This window comes from Alexandromys fortis, unplaced genomic scaffold, assembly GCF_014885135.2.
Source record: "Alexandromys fortis isolate MF-2015 unplaced genomic scaffold, M_Fortis_MF-2015_v1.1 scaffold_1, whole genome shotgun sequence".
Taxonomy (NCBI): Eukaryota; Metazoa; Chordata; class Mammalia; order Rodentia; family Cricetidae; genus Alexandromys; species Alexandromys fortis.
Genome location: NW_026067927.1, coordinates 26,523,648 through 26,544,163, shown reverse-complemented (window position 1 = coordinate 26,544,163; position 20,516 = coordinate 26,523,648). Strand labels below are relative to the sequence as shown.

Here is a 20,516-nt window from a genome sequence, read left to right as displayed (position 1 = left end):
GAAGTCACATTATCACAGACCTTCATGGAAGAACCAGCAAGACCAGCAAGGAGAAAGGGTCTCTGGCTACAAGACCTCAGAGGAGCCTGCTCTTGAACATAAAGATAGAAACTCTAATAGAGGATTCCACCAGGGCTTTCAGAAACTCATTTACTTTGCATATAAGCTAAAGTTTTTTTTTCTTCTTTTGTTGACTGTTTATAGAGGGACAAAAAAAATGCCATTCATTTCATAAAAGGAATACGACAATTGGAAGAGAAGTTATACACGGATGCACATGATTTAAGGGGACCACCACAGATAGGCAGAATACCAGAGTGTAAAACCAGTGTGGGTGAGGTTCACTTATGACTCAGTTCCCAAGACAATGCCTATCCCTTCTGATATTTGTGGGGTGGGGGGGGGTGTGCACCGCCACGGCAGAGGAAGCATCTTCAAGAATAGAGTCTATATTTGAGATGATTTGAAAAGTTACATGGTCCAGTTTGAATGCTAAGTCTGCATCTTTTAATAAAAATATTACAAATGTTTTCAGAGAATTAAGTGGTTTTTATTAATAAGCACCATATCATCTTGTCAATAAAAAGCTTCTTTTAGATAGGGTTTTATACCTTCAAAGACATAAAAATAAGTGTTTCTAATACTCATACTTTATTGTGGAGTAATTTACTACTTAAAAGCCAAGTATGTGAATGTTGAAATATTATTTCTTATTAAACTAAATGAAAACCTGATCACTGGGCTATGATAAAGAGCCAACACTGAACTTGTTCCCTCTCATGGAAGGAATGCCTGGTTTAGCTGAGAAAGTACAGATTCAGGATTCACATTCATCTGTCTGTATTTAAGAACTAAATGCCTGCAGGACTCAACTACACCATCTTGGTAGTGGTGAAATGTGCGTGCAAATGTTAAGTGTATTCAAGTGTTAAACTATGATACACAATGTTCTATTGCACACGCCAAGCTAAGTGGCACACAAGCTCCTGGGGATTCTAGTGTCTTCTGCCTTCATACCAGCAATAGGATTACTGATGTTTGTTACTACAGGAGCTTTTCTGTGTATCCTGTGGATTCGAATTCACTACTGAACTAACTATATATCCAGTTCCAGATTATTCATTTTAATAAAAAGAAATTTCCAGGATACAACAAGAAAGAAAAAACTCAGGGCCTTATCAAATCTCCAAGCTGAGAAGGAATTCCAGGTCAGCCAGAGATACACAGTAAGACTCCTGTCCCCACCCATCTCACAAGAGAATAATTAAAATAATAAAACTGTTGGTTGATTAAAGTAAAATGTTTTAAAAATAAAAAGACTGGATAAACTAAACTCTCAGAGAGGTAAAACCAATTTCCAGCACAACAACAACATGTGTACACTCAAGTTTTCAAGTGAGGGAACAAAAAGCATGCGTATGATGAACACATGCATGCACACACATGTGCACACAGAGACACGAACTGTTTTAAAAATAATGGCTCCTATTTTGTAGAAGCAGTGATATCTGAAGAATGACTAGTAATAACATAATAATGAGCCCAACAAACAGCAAGGGCAAGAAACAAGAAAGCATTAAGACAAATTATATCTCCAAATTTGAACCAACACTGCCTGCTAAGAATTACTAACTGCAAAAGCAGTTCCTAGTCTAGAGAATGACAGATTTTTTTCCCTCAAGAACCATGTAAACTAGTATCCAGAAACAATGTCAGTGGTGTGCTGATGGAGACTCCCTTTTAACATGACATTATATACGGAGCAAAAATAACTCTCAAATAAAGAGATGCTGCGACTTACAACATATGCGCAGCTTCTGTTCAATAACTAAAAAGATGGTCCACACAGCAGCCTTCATATATGGCAAGTTAATTCCCTTCCCATCTTCATTTGAAAGACTGTTCAAATAAGCAGAAAATGCCAGCACGGAAGCTCTATGAAAAGTGACTTCCATGATTATTTCAGGATAGAAGAAATATTTGGGGCTTTTAATCTCTAACCCAACTTCCATAAGGGAACTTGAAATGAGAAAAATAAAGACCTATAGATTCTGCTACTTTCTGTCTTCTAAATATGTCAGGGAACAACCATAACACAGGTACGTTGAGCACATACAGCTTAACATGATTTCCAGAAGAGAGCATTTTGTGAGCACAAGCACATTTTAACAGAAAAGAAAATTTTTAAAAAGCATGTTAAAAATATCATCACAAAAAGAGATCTCCTTGGATAGAAAGTCAGCCCAGATAAGGTCAGAATAAGATGTCTTCACTGCATATAGACTCTAGTATGAGGATATCAAGAGTATGACCTCACCTTCCTTTACTTTCTCCTTCTTCCAGTTAACAGACAAAAGAGAAATTTAAGCAACCAAGACCTTGTAACTAAATGGTAAAAGAACAGCTATCAACTATCAATTCAGATCATCCTGGCAATGGGGCTAAATTCAGATATATAAATCATGACCCTAGGGGGCTAGAGAGATGAGTTCAGAGGTTAAGAGCACTGACTGCTCTTCCAGAGGTCCTGAGTTCAATTCCCAGTAACCACATGGTGGCTCACAGCCATCTATAATGACCTGGTGCCCTCTTCTGGCATGTAAGCATACATGGAAGGAATGTTGTATCCATAATAAATAAATAAATCTAAAAAATAAATCATGACATTATACTTTAGAATTGAGTTTTTTGTCCCACAAGTTCTAAATATCAAATATAATCCACATAGACTCTATACACATGCTTCCTACTATCATTTAAGAACAGCAGAGAGAACCAACATTGTCTGCAATACACCCAATGCATGTGTGTAAGATGCAGTGGAGAATCAACCACACTTAGATTCTTACTCTGATCTTTTTTTTTTTTTTTTTGCTTCATTTTCAGAGATACATGCCCCATTTTTGTTTTTGGAAAAGTAAGTAAAATACACATAAGGAAATACACACAAATTAATATTAATCCTTAGTACAACTTAGAAATCTACAGAATTCCAATGCTAAGTCATCTATTCTGCTTTAAAAAAAAAAAAAAAAAAACAATGCTCAAATTCAAACCACTAAAGAGGAAACAAGACCAAAGCAAAGTATTTCTTCAATTGTAAACCATTAAAAATATGCTACTTATGTCAACCCTCATGAATTATCCTGTGACATTGCCAAGGTATGCACGCCATAACAAAACAGCTCTGAGGAAATGTGGACAGCTCACACCAACCTCAAAAACTACTCCTGGGGCTACGCAGACAGCTGGACAGGTAAGAGAATGTGCCAGTCTTCAGGACACAAGTTCATTCCCAGCATCAACATCAGCTCGAGGGATCCTCTACTCATGTGCACGTACAAGCACAGCAACACACATGCATACATAAATTTAAAAGTTTTATAAGATAGTGATGAAAGCTCAGCATCACCTATCCAACCATAAGCCACATGCATAACTGTTACTAGTAAAGTTGACCTGTTAGCTCAAAAAGATACAAGGAATTCTATTTTCTCCCTTGTATTTTGTTTAGCTACACTGAAATCTTTTGCTTTAATTTTAAAAATCTATTTGATTTTGTGTATGAATATTTCTCCTGAATGTATGAAAGTTACCACATGCATAAATCAGATACCCTAGAACTGGAGTTATAGGTGGTAGTGAGCTGTTAATCAAACCCATGTCCTCTACAAGAGAAACAATCACTTGTTACGACTGAGCCATCTCTCTAGCAATCTACAATAAATTCTTAATTTAGCAAGAAAGATACTTGACACAACAACCGAAAAGATGATTTGCAGTGGTTGAATTCTAAGACTAAAAAGTTATTTCCTTGGTTGACTGTCCTAAAAATTCATAATAAATGACTATGAATCATAAATATTAAAAATAAATGCTATTAAAATTTTATAAAAATTTTAAATAAAAATTATGCTAAATTACTTCAAATTATAAATTTATATTAAATGACCACTTTTCACTCAGCTGCCCGACCACACAATGTATAAAAAAGAAGGCTGCAACACTGTCATCCAGAGAATGGATCTCCTGACATTGGGGTGGGGAAAAATGGTCAGTCACACTTATAGTAGTGCGTGTTGGCTTATATGACTAAAAATGGAGCCTGGAGGCTGAGGTCAGAGGCATGGGCACTACCCATGCTAGAAGGCAGAGTCACACATTACAATGCATTTACTGAAGAGACTGTTTTCCTCCCCAGTCTTCAAATCTAGAGATGGTTCCCTTTACAAGTGGAGAAAGAGGCGCCTTAAAGAATGCAGTAACAGGTTCATCACTAAGACCCTCATTGAGTCTATGCACAGACTCCTCACGCTCATGCTCACTACAGTAACCAACCAAACAGTAACTTAAGACAATGGTAAGAAGTGAGAGGTGATGACGGTAGGAGTCAACAGACCATGTGCTGCTAGCCACACCAAGGAGCAGGAAGGCAAACTAAGAATCTGAGCTATTCATCTCAACTTTCAGACCTAAGAACTATTAAGTGTGATATAAATGCATGGCTAACCTCCTTTCCCTTAATTTTTCAGTGTACTTGATTAGAGACAGACATCTAAATTGATTTCAGAGGGTAATTATAATGTAAGAAGAAGCAACAAGGATGTTCAAACCAAGGCGATTTTTCCTTTTAATGTTATATTAATAAAGATAATAGTATAGAATATCAAATGCAAAAGAAAAAGTAAGTTTTAAAGGGTAAACAATAAGACATGAAACAGGGCAAATAACAGGAAAGGGATTTTTAAAGACCCAGTAATATCAAGGCCACTAAACTTGAAACAGCTACATTCCTTACTGAACTTAGCTTAAGTTATGTAGGAAAATTGTTTAGAAATAACAGTGTTGTTTGAAGAACTAGGATTCTACAGTTTGGTTAAAAGCAGACATATTAAGATAATACATGGTAATTTCTAGTTACTTTTCAATAATACTACATTAAGTCTATAATATTGGGGGGAAGTAAAAAAAATCCCTTCACATATGGCAAAAACATTTGTGACATATTTCAGGACATTTTCTATAAGAAGAAACATGACTACTTAAGTGTCACAAAATGGTTGACGCTGCTCATCCAGGCCATAAAAACCTTTGTCTTTAATTATTAATATTACTACTGCTACTATTAGTAAAGTCTCACTTCTGACTCTTCTGTGAAAACCAGGAGACTGTGAGTAGACTCACACTTGCTCACATGTGGCAAACATTAGCAAGCAAATTTTGTAGTCCTTGTTACAGGATGATTTTACTAATACTTTCAACCTTGGATACTAACCTTTTCCTCGACGGCCCTTCTTCAAAATCTGAAGAACTAACATCGTTGCTAGTAGAGGACACTTGGGATGCATCGTCCTTCTCGTTCTCTGACTGCTCTGATGCCTTAGACTGGTCATTACCAAGGAGCCCTACGGGAGAAAAGGGACAAACACTTAATACTTCTATCAGAAGCAGAATTTTTCCACATTCAACCCTGTAAGCAAGACGTGACAGAGACACAAGAAAACTTACAAGCACATGCAACCCTTTGGAAGGAGTAAAGAAATCTTAAGCCTCATTTAATAAGAAAGTAAAAGGACTAACAGGAAACAATTAACAGAAGGGAATTCAAAATGTATGTAACACACACACACGTATGCACACACTTGTGCTGGGATAGAGAGTAGGAAGAGACACAGGAGAGAGTATTGGTACAGAGACAGAGCCTCAATACGCAGCCCAGTTTGGCCTGAATACATGACCTGCCTACCTCTGCCTCATAAAATGCTAGGATTAAAAACCTGACTAAAGCACATTTTAAATCTTATGTACCTGGAGGGTAAGAAAGTTGAAGGAAAACCAGGTGGTGGTGACACACACCTTTAACCCCAGCACTCAGGAGACAGAGGCAGGCAGATCTCTGTGAGTTCGAGGCCAGCCTGGGCCACAAGAGCTGTAACAGTCAACTTTGTCTAACTGGGAGGAAACCTCAGCTCAAGAAGAGAACTGTTTCGGTTGTCAAGAGGTGGATAGGGATAGTGAGGGCTGCATTCTGGGCACAAGAAGAGGTTTGGTCAGTAAACACATGATGGAGGAGGGTCATCTGTCTATGTGTTACTTTCATTGATTAATAAAGAAACTGCCTTGGCCCTTTGATAGGACAGAAAATTAGGTAGGCGGAGTAAACAGAACTGAATGCTGGGAGGAAGAAGGCAGTGAGGCAGACGCTATAGCTCTCCTCTCCAAGATGGATGCAGGTTAAGATCCTTCCCGGTAAGCCCCTACCTCGTGGTGCTACACACATTAATAGAAATGGGTTAATCAAGATGTGAGAGTTAGCCAATAAGAGGCTAAAACTAAAGGGCCAAGCAGTGTTTAAAAGAATACAGTTTCCATGTAATTATTTTTGGTAAAGCTAGCCGGTGTCTGGGAGCGGGCGGTGGGAAGCGGCCCACAGCTTCCTCTACAAACACGTAACAACAATAACAGCAAAATTACAAGTATATAAGACACTTTTCTTGAGCTGCCTTCTTTACAACTCTGAAAGCTGGAAAGTGAAAACGCTCCTCAGAACAGCAGCTGACTGTACTTGAGATGGCGTGTCTCAGGAGGACTCTAGGTGTCACAATGTCTAGAATAGGCTGTGCAATGATGACATTAAGAAGCATCCCCATCTACAGAAGGAAGTAAACTACAGGATACAACAACAGTGCCTGATATGTTGGCCATGTTATCAGAATGAAAAATGGCAGATACCTGAAGATAGCACTGCTTGGAGGAGCACATGGGATAAGGTGAAGAGGAAGGCCCAAGAAACGGTGGATAGACAGCATAGAGGAAGACTGTGGAACCCTGGGTATGATAATAACACAAGCATCTAGGACTGCCCAGGATAGGAACAACTATGTACAAGTAGTACTGTAGACAAGGAGTGTTGTATACAAGGAGTACTGTAGACAAGTAGTGCTGTATACAAGGGGTGCTATATACAAGTAATGTTGTATACAAGTAGTACTGTATCATTGACTAATCACAAGTTATTGATTCACACACCACATCCATCTCCTCATCCTCCAGGGCTGTTGCTATTATTCCAGGCATATATTAAAGAATATTAGTAAGAGGATGCATTCCCGCAACACTCATACGATTGTCATAAACTGATCACTTAGTCTCTACAGACAACAACTGACGCAAAGGTATCTGTATAGGCATTTCTAGTATTCTTACGATTTTCTCTGGGGACCTGTAGAATCTCACTGTTTCCCAAAGTCCTTTCTTCCAGATGCTATCGAATGCCTTCCTGAAGTCGAGGTAACAGACATTTAAGTCTTTTCCAAATACTTCATATTTTTCTGTCAGTTGCCTCAAAGTGAAGATCTGATCTATTGTGCTCCTGTTAGCCCTGAATCAGCACTGGGCCTCTGCTAGGATTTCCACTGTTCTGCCCTTGATCCTTTGCAAGATAATAGAGGAGAAGATCTTGCTGCTATGGCACAACAAACTGATGTAATTTGAGCAGGCCAGCTTATCCTTCTTATTGTGTATGGGACTTATGACTGAGTCCTTCCATTCCATGGGAATCACTGTATGTTCCTCTATTTCTCTGAAGAGTCTGAGGAGCACCTCAACCCGAGCCTATTGTAGCCGCTTCTAGTTCCTCCACCAAGATGCCATCCACTCCAGGGGCCTTCTTCTGGTTAGCTCTCTTGATAGTTTCCTCTATCTCACTGCTGCCAATATTTAATATTTCCTCATCATCTCTGGTGCTCGAATGGCAGCCGAAGTATTTCTCATTGTAGTCTATGATAACAGCATTAGGGACATTGTATAGAGTGTCAAAGTATTGTCTCCTTCTTTGCTTTACTTCCTCTGGCTCTGTTAATAAATGGCCTTGCCCCCATCTTTAATCATGGGAATCTGAGGAGCATATCTGGCAGATATCTATCTGATAGCTTTGTAGTGTTCTGATGTGTTAGTAAGTTAGTTAGTTAGTTAGTTAGTTAGTTAGTTAGTTAGATGTGTTTTATTATGACAAATAGCCTCTTCAACCTCTTTGTATCTGTTTACTCTTTACTGTCCTTCTTTCTTCCACTGGATTGACATCTCTTCAGTAAAGCCTTTCTACTGGTGTTGCCCTTTTTGCATAAGCAAGCATCTCTTTCAAGTCTACTGTATAGCTCTTTTGATTTTCTCCCATTGGCTTTCAGTATTTGTAAAGGGTTGTTTAATAATTTCCCTCACTTTTTTTTCAAATAACTAATAACTTGTAAAACCTTACCAAATATAATAAAATCACTTTTAGTATTTCCACTAATACTAATACCAGTTACATGCAGAAATATCATTACCTCATAACGATATCATAGAGCAAACTAGAAATAGTAAGGACAACAATCTAGATCTGCAGTACTGAATCATGGATGTACTCCTGTGGGCACAAATAGGGAAAGGTCTCCTCAAGGATACTAGAAGTTAACAAAGGAATGTATTAGGTGGTATTGAGCATATCTCAATTTCACTTATTTGTTTCAATGTCTTTGAAAACAAATATAGAAAAAAATTGGATCAAAACAATACCCTTTCGATTAGTGTACATTGGCACACTAATACAGAAATGGGTAGAAGCCTCAATCACTGGGGCTACACAAACTACACTTTCAAAGCCATTAGAAATGTGACTGGGAAAGGGGGGCGGAGGAGAAGATATGACTGTGGTCAGAATCCAGTTCAATTCCTTGCCAAAAGGAATTCAGGAATAAAACTGAGAAACTCCCCTCCCACCAACTGTACTACATACAAGATTATTTTTTGTTTAAGGTTAAATTCATCAGAAAATAGTAAAAAGATTAGAAGTTTTCAAAATATCTACTGTATTGACAGCGTACTTTAGGATGCAGACAAGACAAACAACACAAATGGTCCTATATTCTGCACAACGAGTGAAGAACACATCCAGTTATAAGCAGTAATAAGAGGATGGGGCAAAGCTAGGAAAGTCAGTGCAGTCAGACAACCAGAAGAGGAAAAATAAAATTGCCAACACAAAAAGATGGGATAGGAGACTACTACTTGAAACTCTATTTAGATAGAAGAAACAAAAAGAAGTGTTGCCAGGTGAAGCTGGTAAAAACTGGTCTTCTGCTGAGTATTAACTTCAGACTAATGTGAAAAAGTTAAAGACTGGCAGCTTTACTACTGTCTTCCAGGAACTCAGCAGATACGGGTATAATACACTCTTCAATTTGAACTTGAACCAGGTTCACATGTGCCCTGTTCTACACAACTAGTATTTTAAGGTGATGCAAAGCTAGTTGAAGTCCATGTCTAATGCCGGTTATGGAAGACCTCCTGTTACTGAGGCACTAATAAGAAAGGGCAATTCTAAATAAGAACCCAGAACTAATATTTCAAAAAGACCTCCACCTTTTCTCGATACTTATCTAAAGACTTGTCTACAAACTTGTAAGAAGAAGGTGCAAGGAGATATACAGATGATAGATAGATAGATAGATAGATAGATAGATAGATAGATAGATAGATAGATAGATATAGTCCTATATGGTGTGCTATATATTTAAATGTGTGTGTGTGTGTTTGTGTGTAAATTCACCCAGAGTAGGAAAGGGTAGAGGGAAGAAAGTATACACCTAAAAGAAAAGGCTTTATTAAAAGGACCACTCCCCAAAATAAGCATTAAACACAAATACTGGGGGACTGCATGGAGAAATTTTATGAGATGGTCCTTGGAATTTTTACAGATGTTATACACTCAGTGTGAGGCAAGGAGGAATGAAGCTACTCTGCTTGTAGGAAAAGACTGAGTCATTAATGGGGCTAGAAGTGGGGGCTCCATTGTCCACAGGCACCCCAAGCTTTTCCCATTCCGAGTCACACAATGGGTATGACAAAAAATAGAGAGCTAGAGTTTGAATCAGACCCTTTACGAAGGAGCAGAGCTGACTTTATTCTGTACATGATGATCATGTTTTGAATTTGAGTACTCCCATCCTATATAAAAATTACTCAGAAAATGACACTTATTTTTAGTTATCCTGCTTGGATAAATCAGCCCCCCACCCCTGACAAACACACACACACACACACTTCATTTCTATCTTCTTTTTCACATCTCCAACTACCACAATTAATTCCTAACGTTTTAGATCAAATCATAGAGCCTACCTCATCTAGGAGAGCTGGATCAGCAAAATCGATTATGATGCCACAGGGCAGAATAGCCATCATGGCACCATAGAGGGGCTAATGTGTGCTGCCTTTCCTTTTGAGCGCTTAACACAGCCCTGGCATCAATGTTATAAATTATTATTTCTAGTCAAGAAGAAATAACTCAATAGAATCCCCTCCCATACACATACCCCATTTTTTACATTTATCCACTCCCCCTCCCCCACTGTCCTGCTCACACAAACGGACTTTGTAGACAGGAGGTTAAACAGGGAGGAAAAACTGAAGGGCCCAAAGACCCAGCCTCTGTGCATTTGTTCTCCGCCATTAGTATTCAGTAGGTTGAACTTAAATTAAGCCAGTCTATTGTCTTTCACAAAAGCAATAAATATGAGTTGAAAATTCAAAATCACAGGCATAATGGCAGCTTGAGGCCTGTGCCTGCCATCTCAGCTAGACACCATCAGCTGACAGAAGCAATGTGATACAGCCTGCACATTACTTGTCCACCATCACAAAACCCCTCCAAGAAATTAAATGCAACAGCAAACTGCTACCAGGGACTCTGCAAGCTCGGTAGCTATTCATCTCATCTCCCAAATTAGCAACAAATGAAAAACCTTCCAGCACCACATAAGGGTCTGGAAGAGCAGCAGAAAGGAGTAAAATGAATTCATGTTGGACACTGGAGATGCCGTGTGCACAGTGACCCTTTCTCCCTGTTGCCCTCCCAGGAAACACAACTTAGGTAAAACCTCCTTCAACTGAAGAATTTTTAAGCAATCAATGATAACTCAAGATTACAAAACACAAATGTATAAGCACAATATAATTTAAAAAAAACTAGAAAATTTTTATGTTTTAGACACAAAGAAGTCATGGCAGAAAAAACAACTAAAGGAAAACTCTATTCCACAAAGGCAATGCCAAAAGGGTTAAAAAGAAATGAAAACAGGAAGGGCTTTGAAGCTATGCCAGTGTTTCTCAAACATCTGGAGCACAAACTTATTAACATATTAGGGAGAGCCAATGTTTTTAGCTTTGTTGTAGGAAGTATGCACAAAAGGTGATTCTGTGTTACAGAGCCAACGCCGTCTGCCACCCTGTCACTGTGACACAAGGTATCACATTACATATTAAACAGTCAAGCACCCAAAGAGCTTTCATTTTCCACAGCAATTTATCATTCTGGATGTGCCTGCGCATATGTGTTCACTTTCAGTTGGGAAGATCATAATAGCAGCCTCCTTGGTTAATGCAGAGACCCTCTAAGGTAATCAGAATGCAGGGTGTGCCGCCATTGCTAGTGAAGAATAGAGCTTTGGTTCTCTCAGACTTTAAATGAAACATTGGATTGTCTGCTTTTCAAACAGTACAGGCATTCTGATACCGGTCAGCTTCACATGTGAATGTGGATATTAACCCTCAACTGTATACATGCAGGTCAGCAGTGAACATCCAACACAATGAGGAGGGTAGGGGTGAGCAGGGCAGAGCCTGAGAAGCCCAGCCCTGGCTTGTCCATTGACGTGTTTACAACAGATCCATACTGATGTGGCTGATAACAAATGACAGTCATAAGGCAGGATGTAAGTGACACTTATGGTCAACGAGGCGCAAATGAAAATGCTTCATACCTCGGATTATAGGAAATAATTATCCTCTCTCATGAGAACAACCCCTCAGCCAACTGAGATTCCCCTTTGTCTACTCTCAAATAAGCATTGGAGATTTCCTATTTCAGTCAAGAAAATGTAATCAAAATCCCAGCCCCTATGGAAGCTCAAAATAAATTCAAACTACAGAATGGTGACACTGGGTTGTGTTCATTTCTGTTACATATCAAAAATGTATACCAATGATTTACAAGAGGCCTTTACCCACCACCACCCTTAGTTTCCACACACAATGTCTTCAGAAATCTAAACCCCTTTTGTAAGACGAATACGGTTTAAGACAACACGGTGACAGGGAAAATTTGGGCTACTAGGTAGAGAACTCTTTCTAATAATCAAGGCAGCCAGGGCCCCAGGGCCTTTCCTTACTTAGAGAAATATAAGAAAAGGCCCAGCAGCCATCTCAATACACTGTAGCAGGTTCACAAAATAGGCCCTAGTCTGCATGACTTAATCCTGGGATGAAAGAGAACCACATCACCCAAAGACAAAAGAGACCCCCTTTTCAAACATCCTAACTAACATTCACAAGAGGGAAAGAAGGCTTCAACAACAAGTATCCAACAAAACCAAGCTGATAAACTTTATATACAGGGTTTTTTTTTTAAATTTCTATTCTTCAGAAAAAAATTCTGAATCAGCCAGAGACTATCAAAGCACTTATTTTGGCATAAATTTTCATTTCTTAGGATCAAAGCTCAAGCATACAATATATTATTTTTCAGTTTCACTAATACATCCTAATCATGACTTTCATAGCAATTACGACAAGTTGACTTCATGCCTTCCCTCAAACACCTCCACTGTGCTACAATGTCAAGCTCTACCTTTATCTACCTGATCACCATTCCGCCATCTCAGGCTCTAACTTCTAGATCCATCCACCATCCCAACATCTGTTTACATTTAACACTGACAAAAAGGAAGGTCAAACACATGCCTACCAGGTAACCTATTTACAGCAACCATCACAAGTGCAAATCCTTGGATCTCCAGCTACTGAAAATGGTTTTACAGACTTAAGGCTCAGCATTGACCATCTCAGGTCAAAAGCTGCCTTCCTTACAAGAGGCAACACTGGGCTTATTAGGCGGCTATGGGAAACGAGCTGCAGGACAATGGGACAAGCAAGCAAAAGAGCTTTATTAACTTTTGCTTTAAAATACATCAATGAGACCAGTGTTTACAAAGTCTTCTAATGAGATAAACAGACATGGCAAAACTTGATATTCCATACAGATAGTAAAAGATTTTCTGTAAAAGTGCAATGTTTGCTATGTCACTGAATTTGTCCCTGAAATGAAGAATGAAAATGAAGCTAGTTCTCCAAAGCAAGTGAAAATCTGGGTTACAGGCCGTCAGTGAACGCCATAAACTTTACAAGTTCATGCACTTTTTTGCTTATACCTTGCCAAAGCTGCACATGACCCACACAATTTATGAATATGCTAACAGCTATCTATACCCTTAACCTTGGCTACAGTTAGACACGTAAAGGTTCCAAGTTATATTTTGTTTGTAGCATGAGAGAAAGAGATTTCCTCTAAGCTCATTATCTCAGTGCACATAAACAAACAATTGCCAACCTACTTTTTAGATGATTATATTGAGAGTCCAAACAGAACCATACCCGCTGAAAGCCTACTGATTCCCAGAACAGTCTTTCCAATACCGAAATAAAAAGCTGTACAAGACAAGACTACAGGAATGTGGCCACAATCTGCCCTACAAATGATGGGATCCAATATTCATCTGACTTTATATACACTAAAGCAAATATGGAATGCTACAAAATACAAGGAAATAAAGGAAAAATATAGTACCAAATACAAGAAAAAATAAAGAACTCTAAATCTAAAGCACTCTGGTATAACCAGAATCACTTAAGAATGTAGCCTCTATTTACATGCCTCAGTTTCCTCCATATTTTAAGGGAAGACTAACATAAAAAGAACAGAATAAGGGAAATGAAATCGAGCATGCTATTTATAAAAAGAAACTAGGAATAAAATGAGTTCACTTTAATCAAGCACCTATTTTTATATAATGGCAAATGATCATATATATTGGTAAATTAATATCAATAAAGATATCTACTTTAGCGGAATGGCTGGTCAGTCCCCAGAGAAATGTCTAAATGCCTGGTTAAAATTGCAGATTTGGTCAAAATGATCAACAGAGCTTAATGCATTAAAAACGGCATTAATTCTCTCTTGTAAATTTCCACGGTATCTTAGTAGGAGCCACCATTGCCCTTAGGGAAGAAGATATAAAATCTAAGAATATTAAGCAAATCCAAACACATTTTACATACTGCGTGTGTGTGTGTGTGTGTGTGTGTGTGTGTGTGTGTATCCCTTGCCACCCATAATGGATAGAATCAGGACCCCCAACAGGAAACCCCACAAAGGCCTATTTCTCCAACAAAAGCCAAATCAGACTGAAACGAATCACAAGCTATTTGTTTTTTCTTTTATTTATAGGAACAGACCTTCTATCCCAGGTTCCTCAAGATAAGCCACCAAAAACTGCACCTGACAGACCCGTGGAGCAGCCATCCTCAGAGCCGGATCATTGCAGAGACAGAGGAAGAAGGACAGAGGAAGGGAGGGAGGGAGGAAGGAAGAGCGCAGTGAGGCAGGCTCCCAAGCACTTGTCAACAATCCTCCCCTGTACGTAATAAGCAAGCGGCGGTGCAGATTCCGAACGGCAATAGGACAGCCGAACAGCAGCGAGGCCAAGGGGGAGGGGAGACAGTCGGGAGAGAAGATTATTTATGTGGCTGGAAGAGAATTGAACACTGAAGAGGAGGGGGCATCTGGCTGCCTTTTCCCCTCCCTGGTTTTTACCATCCTGATAGATTAAAATGAAAAAAGGCAAAAGAAAATAGCTCTCCATCCTGCCATTTCCCCGCGACCTGCAATGCAGACAATTCAAAATTACAAAATTTCTGGCACTTAGCGAGAAGGGATATGTTGGCAAGGGACAGTCACAATTTAATTGTACAGACTTTTGTGTCCAGGGGATGGCCTGTTGTACGGTGCACTAAACCCCCCCCTCCCTCCTGCACAAACCCATCTCCAACAACAGTAGAACAAGGGCAGTGTTTCAATGGTATCCCTTTTTAATATCATAATCTGTGTCATTCAGTACTTGCCTTTTATTTATTTTTATTTGTGTTTTTGGCTGGGAAACCTGGGCAGCTCTCCAGACAGACTGCAGAAATCTCTCTTCACATGCTCCTCCTCCAGCCCCTCCCTCTCCTTCCTGCAATTCCAGCCACCATGGGAGCTTCATTACTTATGAAGTGACCCAGTGGGCAGGCAGGAGTTACAGCAAGCACAGCACACCCCTCCCCCAGTCCTGCCTAGGCACCTCCCCATAGCCCATAAATTGCTTTAATCTAATCAAGCTGAAGCTGTTTTCCCTCATTGTTTCTTAAAGATCTTTCACAAAACAGGCTCTGTAGCCTGGCAGCTGCTGAGAGGGGTGAAAAAGGCATGCATCCAACTGGCCTCCAAAAACTGTACTGCATGGCTCTCTTTTGATTTTCAAAGTCAATGTCTTTGAAGCTTTTGAACTTCGTCTGGCAATGGTGATGTGCAAAACACATGCTTTACACTACACACATGCTTCTCTTTATGCCCTTTAGGGAAACTAAAGATGGTGGCTGAGCCCATGAGCTCCACTGGGGTACTGAAAGTTCTACAAGATTTATATCAGGGCACTGCAAAACCCCATCCTACTACTTCGAATCTTTCCAGGCTCTTAAAACACAAGCACTAACTTAATTGAAACCTTTACAAAGGTTAAAGGAATATACTAGATTTTCCTGGGGCATGACGTCATCTGTCTAGCTGTTATCATGGTCATTTCTTAGGTCACCACGCCAGACAAACATGAATGCAGCAGTCCTGAGGAAGGAAACAATCTTCTCTAAAGCCTATGTGATATCCACCACTTTTAAATGACAATTATAGATAGATTCTTATAGATAAATGGCCTGGTGCAATCTCACTATTTTATAAATAAAAGCTGTGGCCTAGGCTAGGTTGGTTTCCAACCATACTCCAAGTCATTATAACATACAAGTACAGCGTCTGAGACACAGAGGAGATTCTCTACAAGATTTCCTACCAGAGACCCACAAAATTCTTTCCCATGCAAAATGTTCTTGCAATGCTGAGCAAGTGTTTGGCATGTGTCCCTTTTGCAGCATAAACTGCACACAGTCAACTATGGACATTTGAATATCTTCTCTTCCCCACCCACTTTCCTTTTGCAGGATTAATCTAAGGTCCTCAATAATGAAGAGCACCCAGAGCAGGGACCAGGGAAGAAGATGGGCAAGATAGTTCGATGAACACCAATTCTGGGGAAATGAGGTGAAAAGGAGAATCTGAAACATATACAGGTGGGGAGAAATCATATATAAATTCTAGTTTCTCTTAACACCTCCTGCCTGCTTTGAGAAGGTCTTTTCCAATCACCACTGGTTATGTCCTCTTCCCAGAAACTACAATAAACCAGGTGTTTATGTTTGTCATCTATCTTCTGCTGCAAGTTAATCCCCTCTCTATTTGTGAACACCAGTAGGTTTCCTGCTGTTGAGATGAAGTGCTGACCCACTACCTATTGTCTTGAGCTTGATATTTTATTTTTAGAGGTAAGTTCCGATCTTAGCTCAAGTATTACCAGCCTGCCTTTCTCTCACTTTTATAAATGAATTATGATACTGGATAGTAGATGAATTCCAGTTATCTCTCTACTTATCTTGACATCCTTGTTCAGAGGCACTGGAAATAATTTTCAGTGTGTTCCTAAAACCATGGTGTAATTCCTCTGTGGCTCTTGCAGAAAACAAGCATTAGTTTTTTCATGGATACAGATCTAGGAGCAGAATTAGTGGAAATCCTTAGATACAAAAAAGGTTCAATTTACAAGTCGAATGAAAGCAAACTGGTTCCCCAAGCAGGTGTCAGACCCTACACAAGTATACATACTCTCACAGAAAGTGAAAGCAAAGCACTGCACTCAGAATACTACTTCTGAAGTGGTTGTACATTCTAGAAGGATCTTACATCAAAGCAATTCTATGCAGCAATCAAGGTACATGGCTGCCATCTACCTAATTATTGCCTAAACCTCAGGACATTTTTTGTCTCTTCCATAAGCAATAATAGCTAACATCTCATTACCACCAAGTTTGGAAAACTTCAACAAATTCTCTAGGTGCATTTAGCTTCTTAAAAAATAACCAGAACAAATTCCAACTTACACAATATCTTGTCTCTTAAGAGCAAAGCATTGTATAGCTTACTCCATTTTGAAAAGCTAAAACTGTACTATCTAATTAAATTAAAGACCTGAATAACCAACCTGAAAAGTAAGGGTATGGTGGTTTACAACTGAGAAGACTAACACAAAAAAACACCACAAGTTCATGGCAAGTCTAGGTTAACACAGTGAGTTCCAGGCTACCATCACCACATAATTTAAAAACTGGTCTTAAACAGGCAAACGAGAATAATCATTCAGCCGATATTGAGATCCAATTGTAAAGAGAAAAGGGCAAGACTGAGAGTTGTAGCGCATCAAGGAAAGGTTCGTTCACAACCCCAAGCTGTACAGACACACGCTATGTTAACAATTGAGTTTTGTGCAATTACTCCCCACAATGCAAGAAAATCCATACCATAAAAAAAAAAAGGAGACAGTATGGGCTGCCATGTGGGTTAACTGACAGATTATGAGGCTGTGGAGCCTAGAATTTTTCAGAAAAGAAATGTGGGCTCTTAATGAGCAGACTGTATAGAGCCAATCCATAGCCATACATTCCACGCCTATGGATTCAACCAGTGACAGATTTAAAAAAAGAAAAAGGAATTGAGGACAAAAATTTACATCTGGTTTTAAAAAATGACTCAGCAGCCTGGGCTGCTTTTTCAGAGGACCCATGACAGATCACCAGAACCCAAAAATCAACTCACAACTTGAATCCAATCCCTCTTCTGGCTTCCTCAGGTACTGAACATACATGATACAAAGACATCATCATTTATGCCCTGGCAATGCTTAAGCATACATGAACAGCCCGCTTATAGTGGTTCCTCAGTTGTTCCTATCCTGGGGAGTTCTAGATGCTGTGTTATTGTCATACCCAAGGTTCCGGTCTTTATGCTGTCTATCCGGCGGGTTTTTTGGTGGGGGGAGGGGTGCCTTCACTTCACCTTATCCCTCCAAACAGTGCTATCTTCAGGTATCTGCATGCATGCAGGCAAATCGCCCATATACAAAATAAAAATAATAAATCTTAGAAAGATATCTGCATCTGTAATAGTGCTCCTTTCCTAAACAAGAAGCATGGCTATTTTTACAAGACTGCTCTGTGTTCTAGAAAACCTAATCCAGAAATGCTCTGCACAGACTACTTAGTATTCATTAGGGACTTCACTATATTGCCCGGACTGGACTAAACTAACAATTATTTTGGTTTGCACAAGACCATGACTGACTCTACAGCTTCTTTACAAAAGAAATGGGGTTTCCATGATCTTTGGTATCTACAGGACTCCCACAACAGTTAGTCAAAGGATGCTTATACCAACCTAAAAAGTCTTCTGGTTCTGTGGCCAAATTTCATTACATTGATCCTGTAAGCAGGGTGTGATTTTAAAAAATGGGGGGGGGGGGTTACCCACTGTGCTAATATTTTACTTTTAAACCTATTATTACAGGGAAGATACTATGGCAATTGTATATTAAGTATTACTTGTTGAGGTTTTTATGTAACTGAAATTTAATGCGTTGGCTCTATACCAAGTAGAACTGGGTATACACACTAGTCTGGCTTGGAAGTCTTCCAACTGGACATGAAAATTCCTAAAATGCCAAAAAGGGTTGCACTGTGTAATGTGTGCAGTTGCCCTGTTAACATCAGCCCACACTATACAATTACAAAGTAAGGCCAATAACTGTAATAACTCAGAAGAGTGACCCGTGTTGGATGGCAAATTTAGTCAAACCACCTTGTTTGCAATGGTAAAACAGGGCTACAACTAAACTAGAGAAGAAACAAACAAAACACCGGAGAAAAGGTGACACTTAGGGAGAATTCACCCATGCACACGCACCTACACAGGAGCAAACAAGTAATGATAGACAGCCTCCGCATACAAACACAACTGTCTCAAAGAATCAACTTCATCTTTCTCCAGAAGAGAGAGGAAACACAAGATAAAATATTTGGTGCACAACCCATTCCTACTTCATGGATGTGAAACGCCCGGTATGCTATAAAATCACCAGTCTTTAGCAATGCACAAACAGTACTCTGTGAACTGGCCACTCAACTGTCCTCTGTCAGTGCAGAGGCAGAAAAGTGTGATTGACAGAAGGATGCTCCTTCAGGAGGAAGCAGCACTGAAAACATCCTGATTAAGATTGGATAAGGAGTGGGTGGGATTGACTGTATGATTTGGGGGGGGGGGGTGCTCTATCTGCATGTTTGCCTGTATGAAGAGTACACTGGATGTGAGTATAGATAGTTGTGAGACACCATGTGGTTGCTTGGAATTGAACTTAGGACCTCTGGAAGAACAGTCAATTTTCTTAATCACTGAGCCATCTCTCTAGCCCTGGGAGACAGGTATTTGGGGGGGGGGGGTGCTTTGTTTGTTCTGGAAATCTCTTTGTAGATCAGGCTGACCTAGAATTCACAGAGATCTGCCTGCCTCTGCCTCTCAGGTTCTGGGATTAAAGGCATGCGCCACCACAGCCCAGCTCAGAGACTGACTTTTAAATTATTTATTAAACATATTTGCAAAGGGCTAAATGGAATATAAAAAATAAGAAGCCATACCAAGTTAAAGATGGTGGTGATCAATCTTTTGAGAATCCTTTGAACATACTATAAACACAGTGTAAGCCAAATTCACTCATAAATATAAGGGAGGGTACTGTTGAAGGGAAAAGAAATGACCTAAGACGTACTGAACATGAAAGTGTCACTGGAAAATTGCTACAGAAACGTGACTACTGAAGAGCATTGATTCTCTCACACACAGCTAGTGTGACTCTAACCTAATAAAACATTTTAAGAAACTGCCTGGCAAAATGGTTCAGTGGATGAAAACACTTGCAATGCAAGACAGCCAGAATCGACATTTAAAGTACTTTGGATTTCATATTGGTGATGTTTAGCCAGAAAAGTCTCCAAAATATTCCAAAATCCAAACACTTCTGATCCTGATGACTTCCGGTAAGGTATACCTAATGCATAACCAGTTACTAATACAATAAAAGTTAAGGTCCAATGTCAATGTTAGTTTCAAAATTCTGATGTGTTCAATATTGCCTAAGATGGCTAGAATCCAGAAATTCCAGCATAATATGGCTTGACAGATTGTAATGTGCATGGCTACAAAATATACACTCTTAAGTTCAAAATAGGTATTAAGGTTTCTCTTCCATGGTTTCATACATGTCAGTTGGACATTCTCCACAGTTCCTTTCTCATGCAATAAAGGCCAGTTCAAAGTCAGTCTGTGTTCAACCACTACCACCCCAGGCCACTCACAGTTCTTAGAGGCAAACAACTGTACACAGTGGTGGGAGCATCTGCTGATTCAAATGGCCTGTGGGAGACTTCTTCCTTAACCATGCCATTGAGGATAG

At 39.5% G+C, this 20,516-nt stretch overlaps 1 protein-coding gene across 9 annotated transcripts in view; it reads right to left on the bottom strand.

Annotated features, from left to right (window-relative positions):
- Nucleotides 1–20,516, bottom strand: part of Jarid2 (jumonji and AT-rich interaction domain containing 2) — a 439,139-nt gene that overhangs the window by 70,408 nt on the left and 348,215 nt on the right. For 8 of the 9 annotated variants that reach the window (XM_050143916.1, XM_050143911.1, XM_050143915.1 and 5 more), the window contains one exon: nucleotides 5,276–5,405. In XM_050143916.1, the coding sequence (XP_049999873.1) occupies nucleotides 5,276–5,405 (130 nt within the window). Of the gene's footprint in view, nucleotides 1–5,275; nucleotides 5,406–20,516 lie in introns of those variants that run through there. The other variant, XM_050143919.1, reaches the window with a different exon arrangement.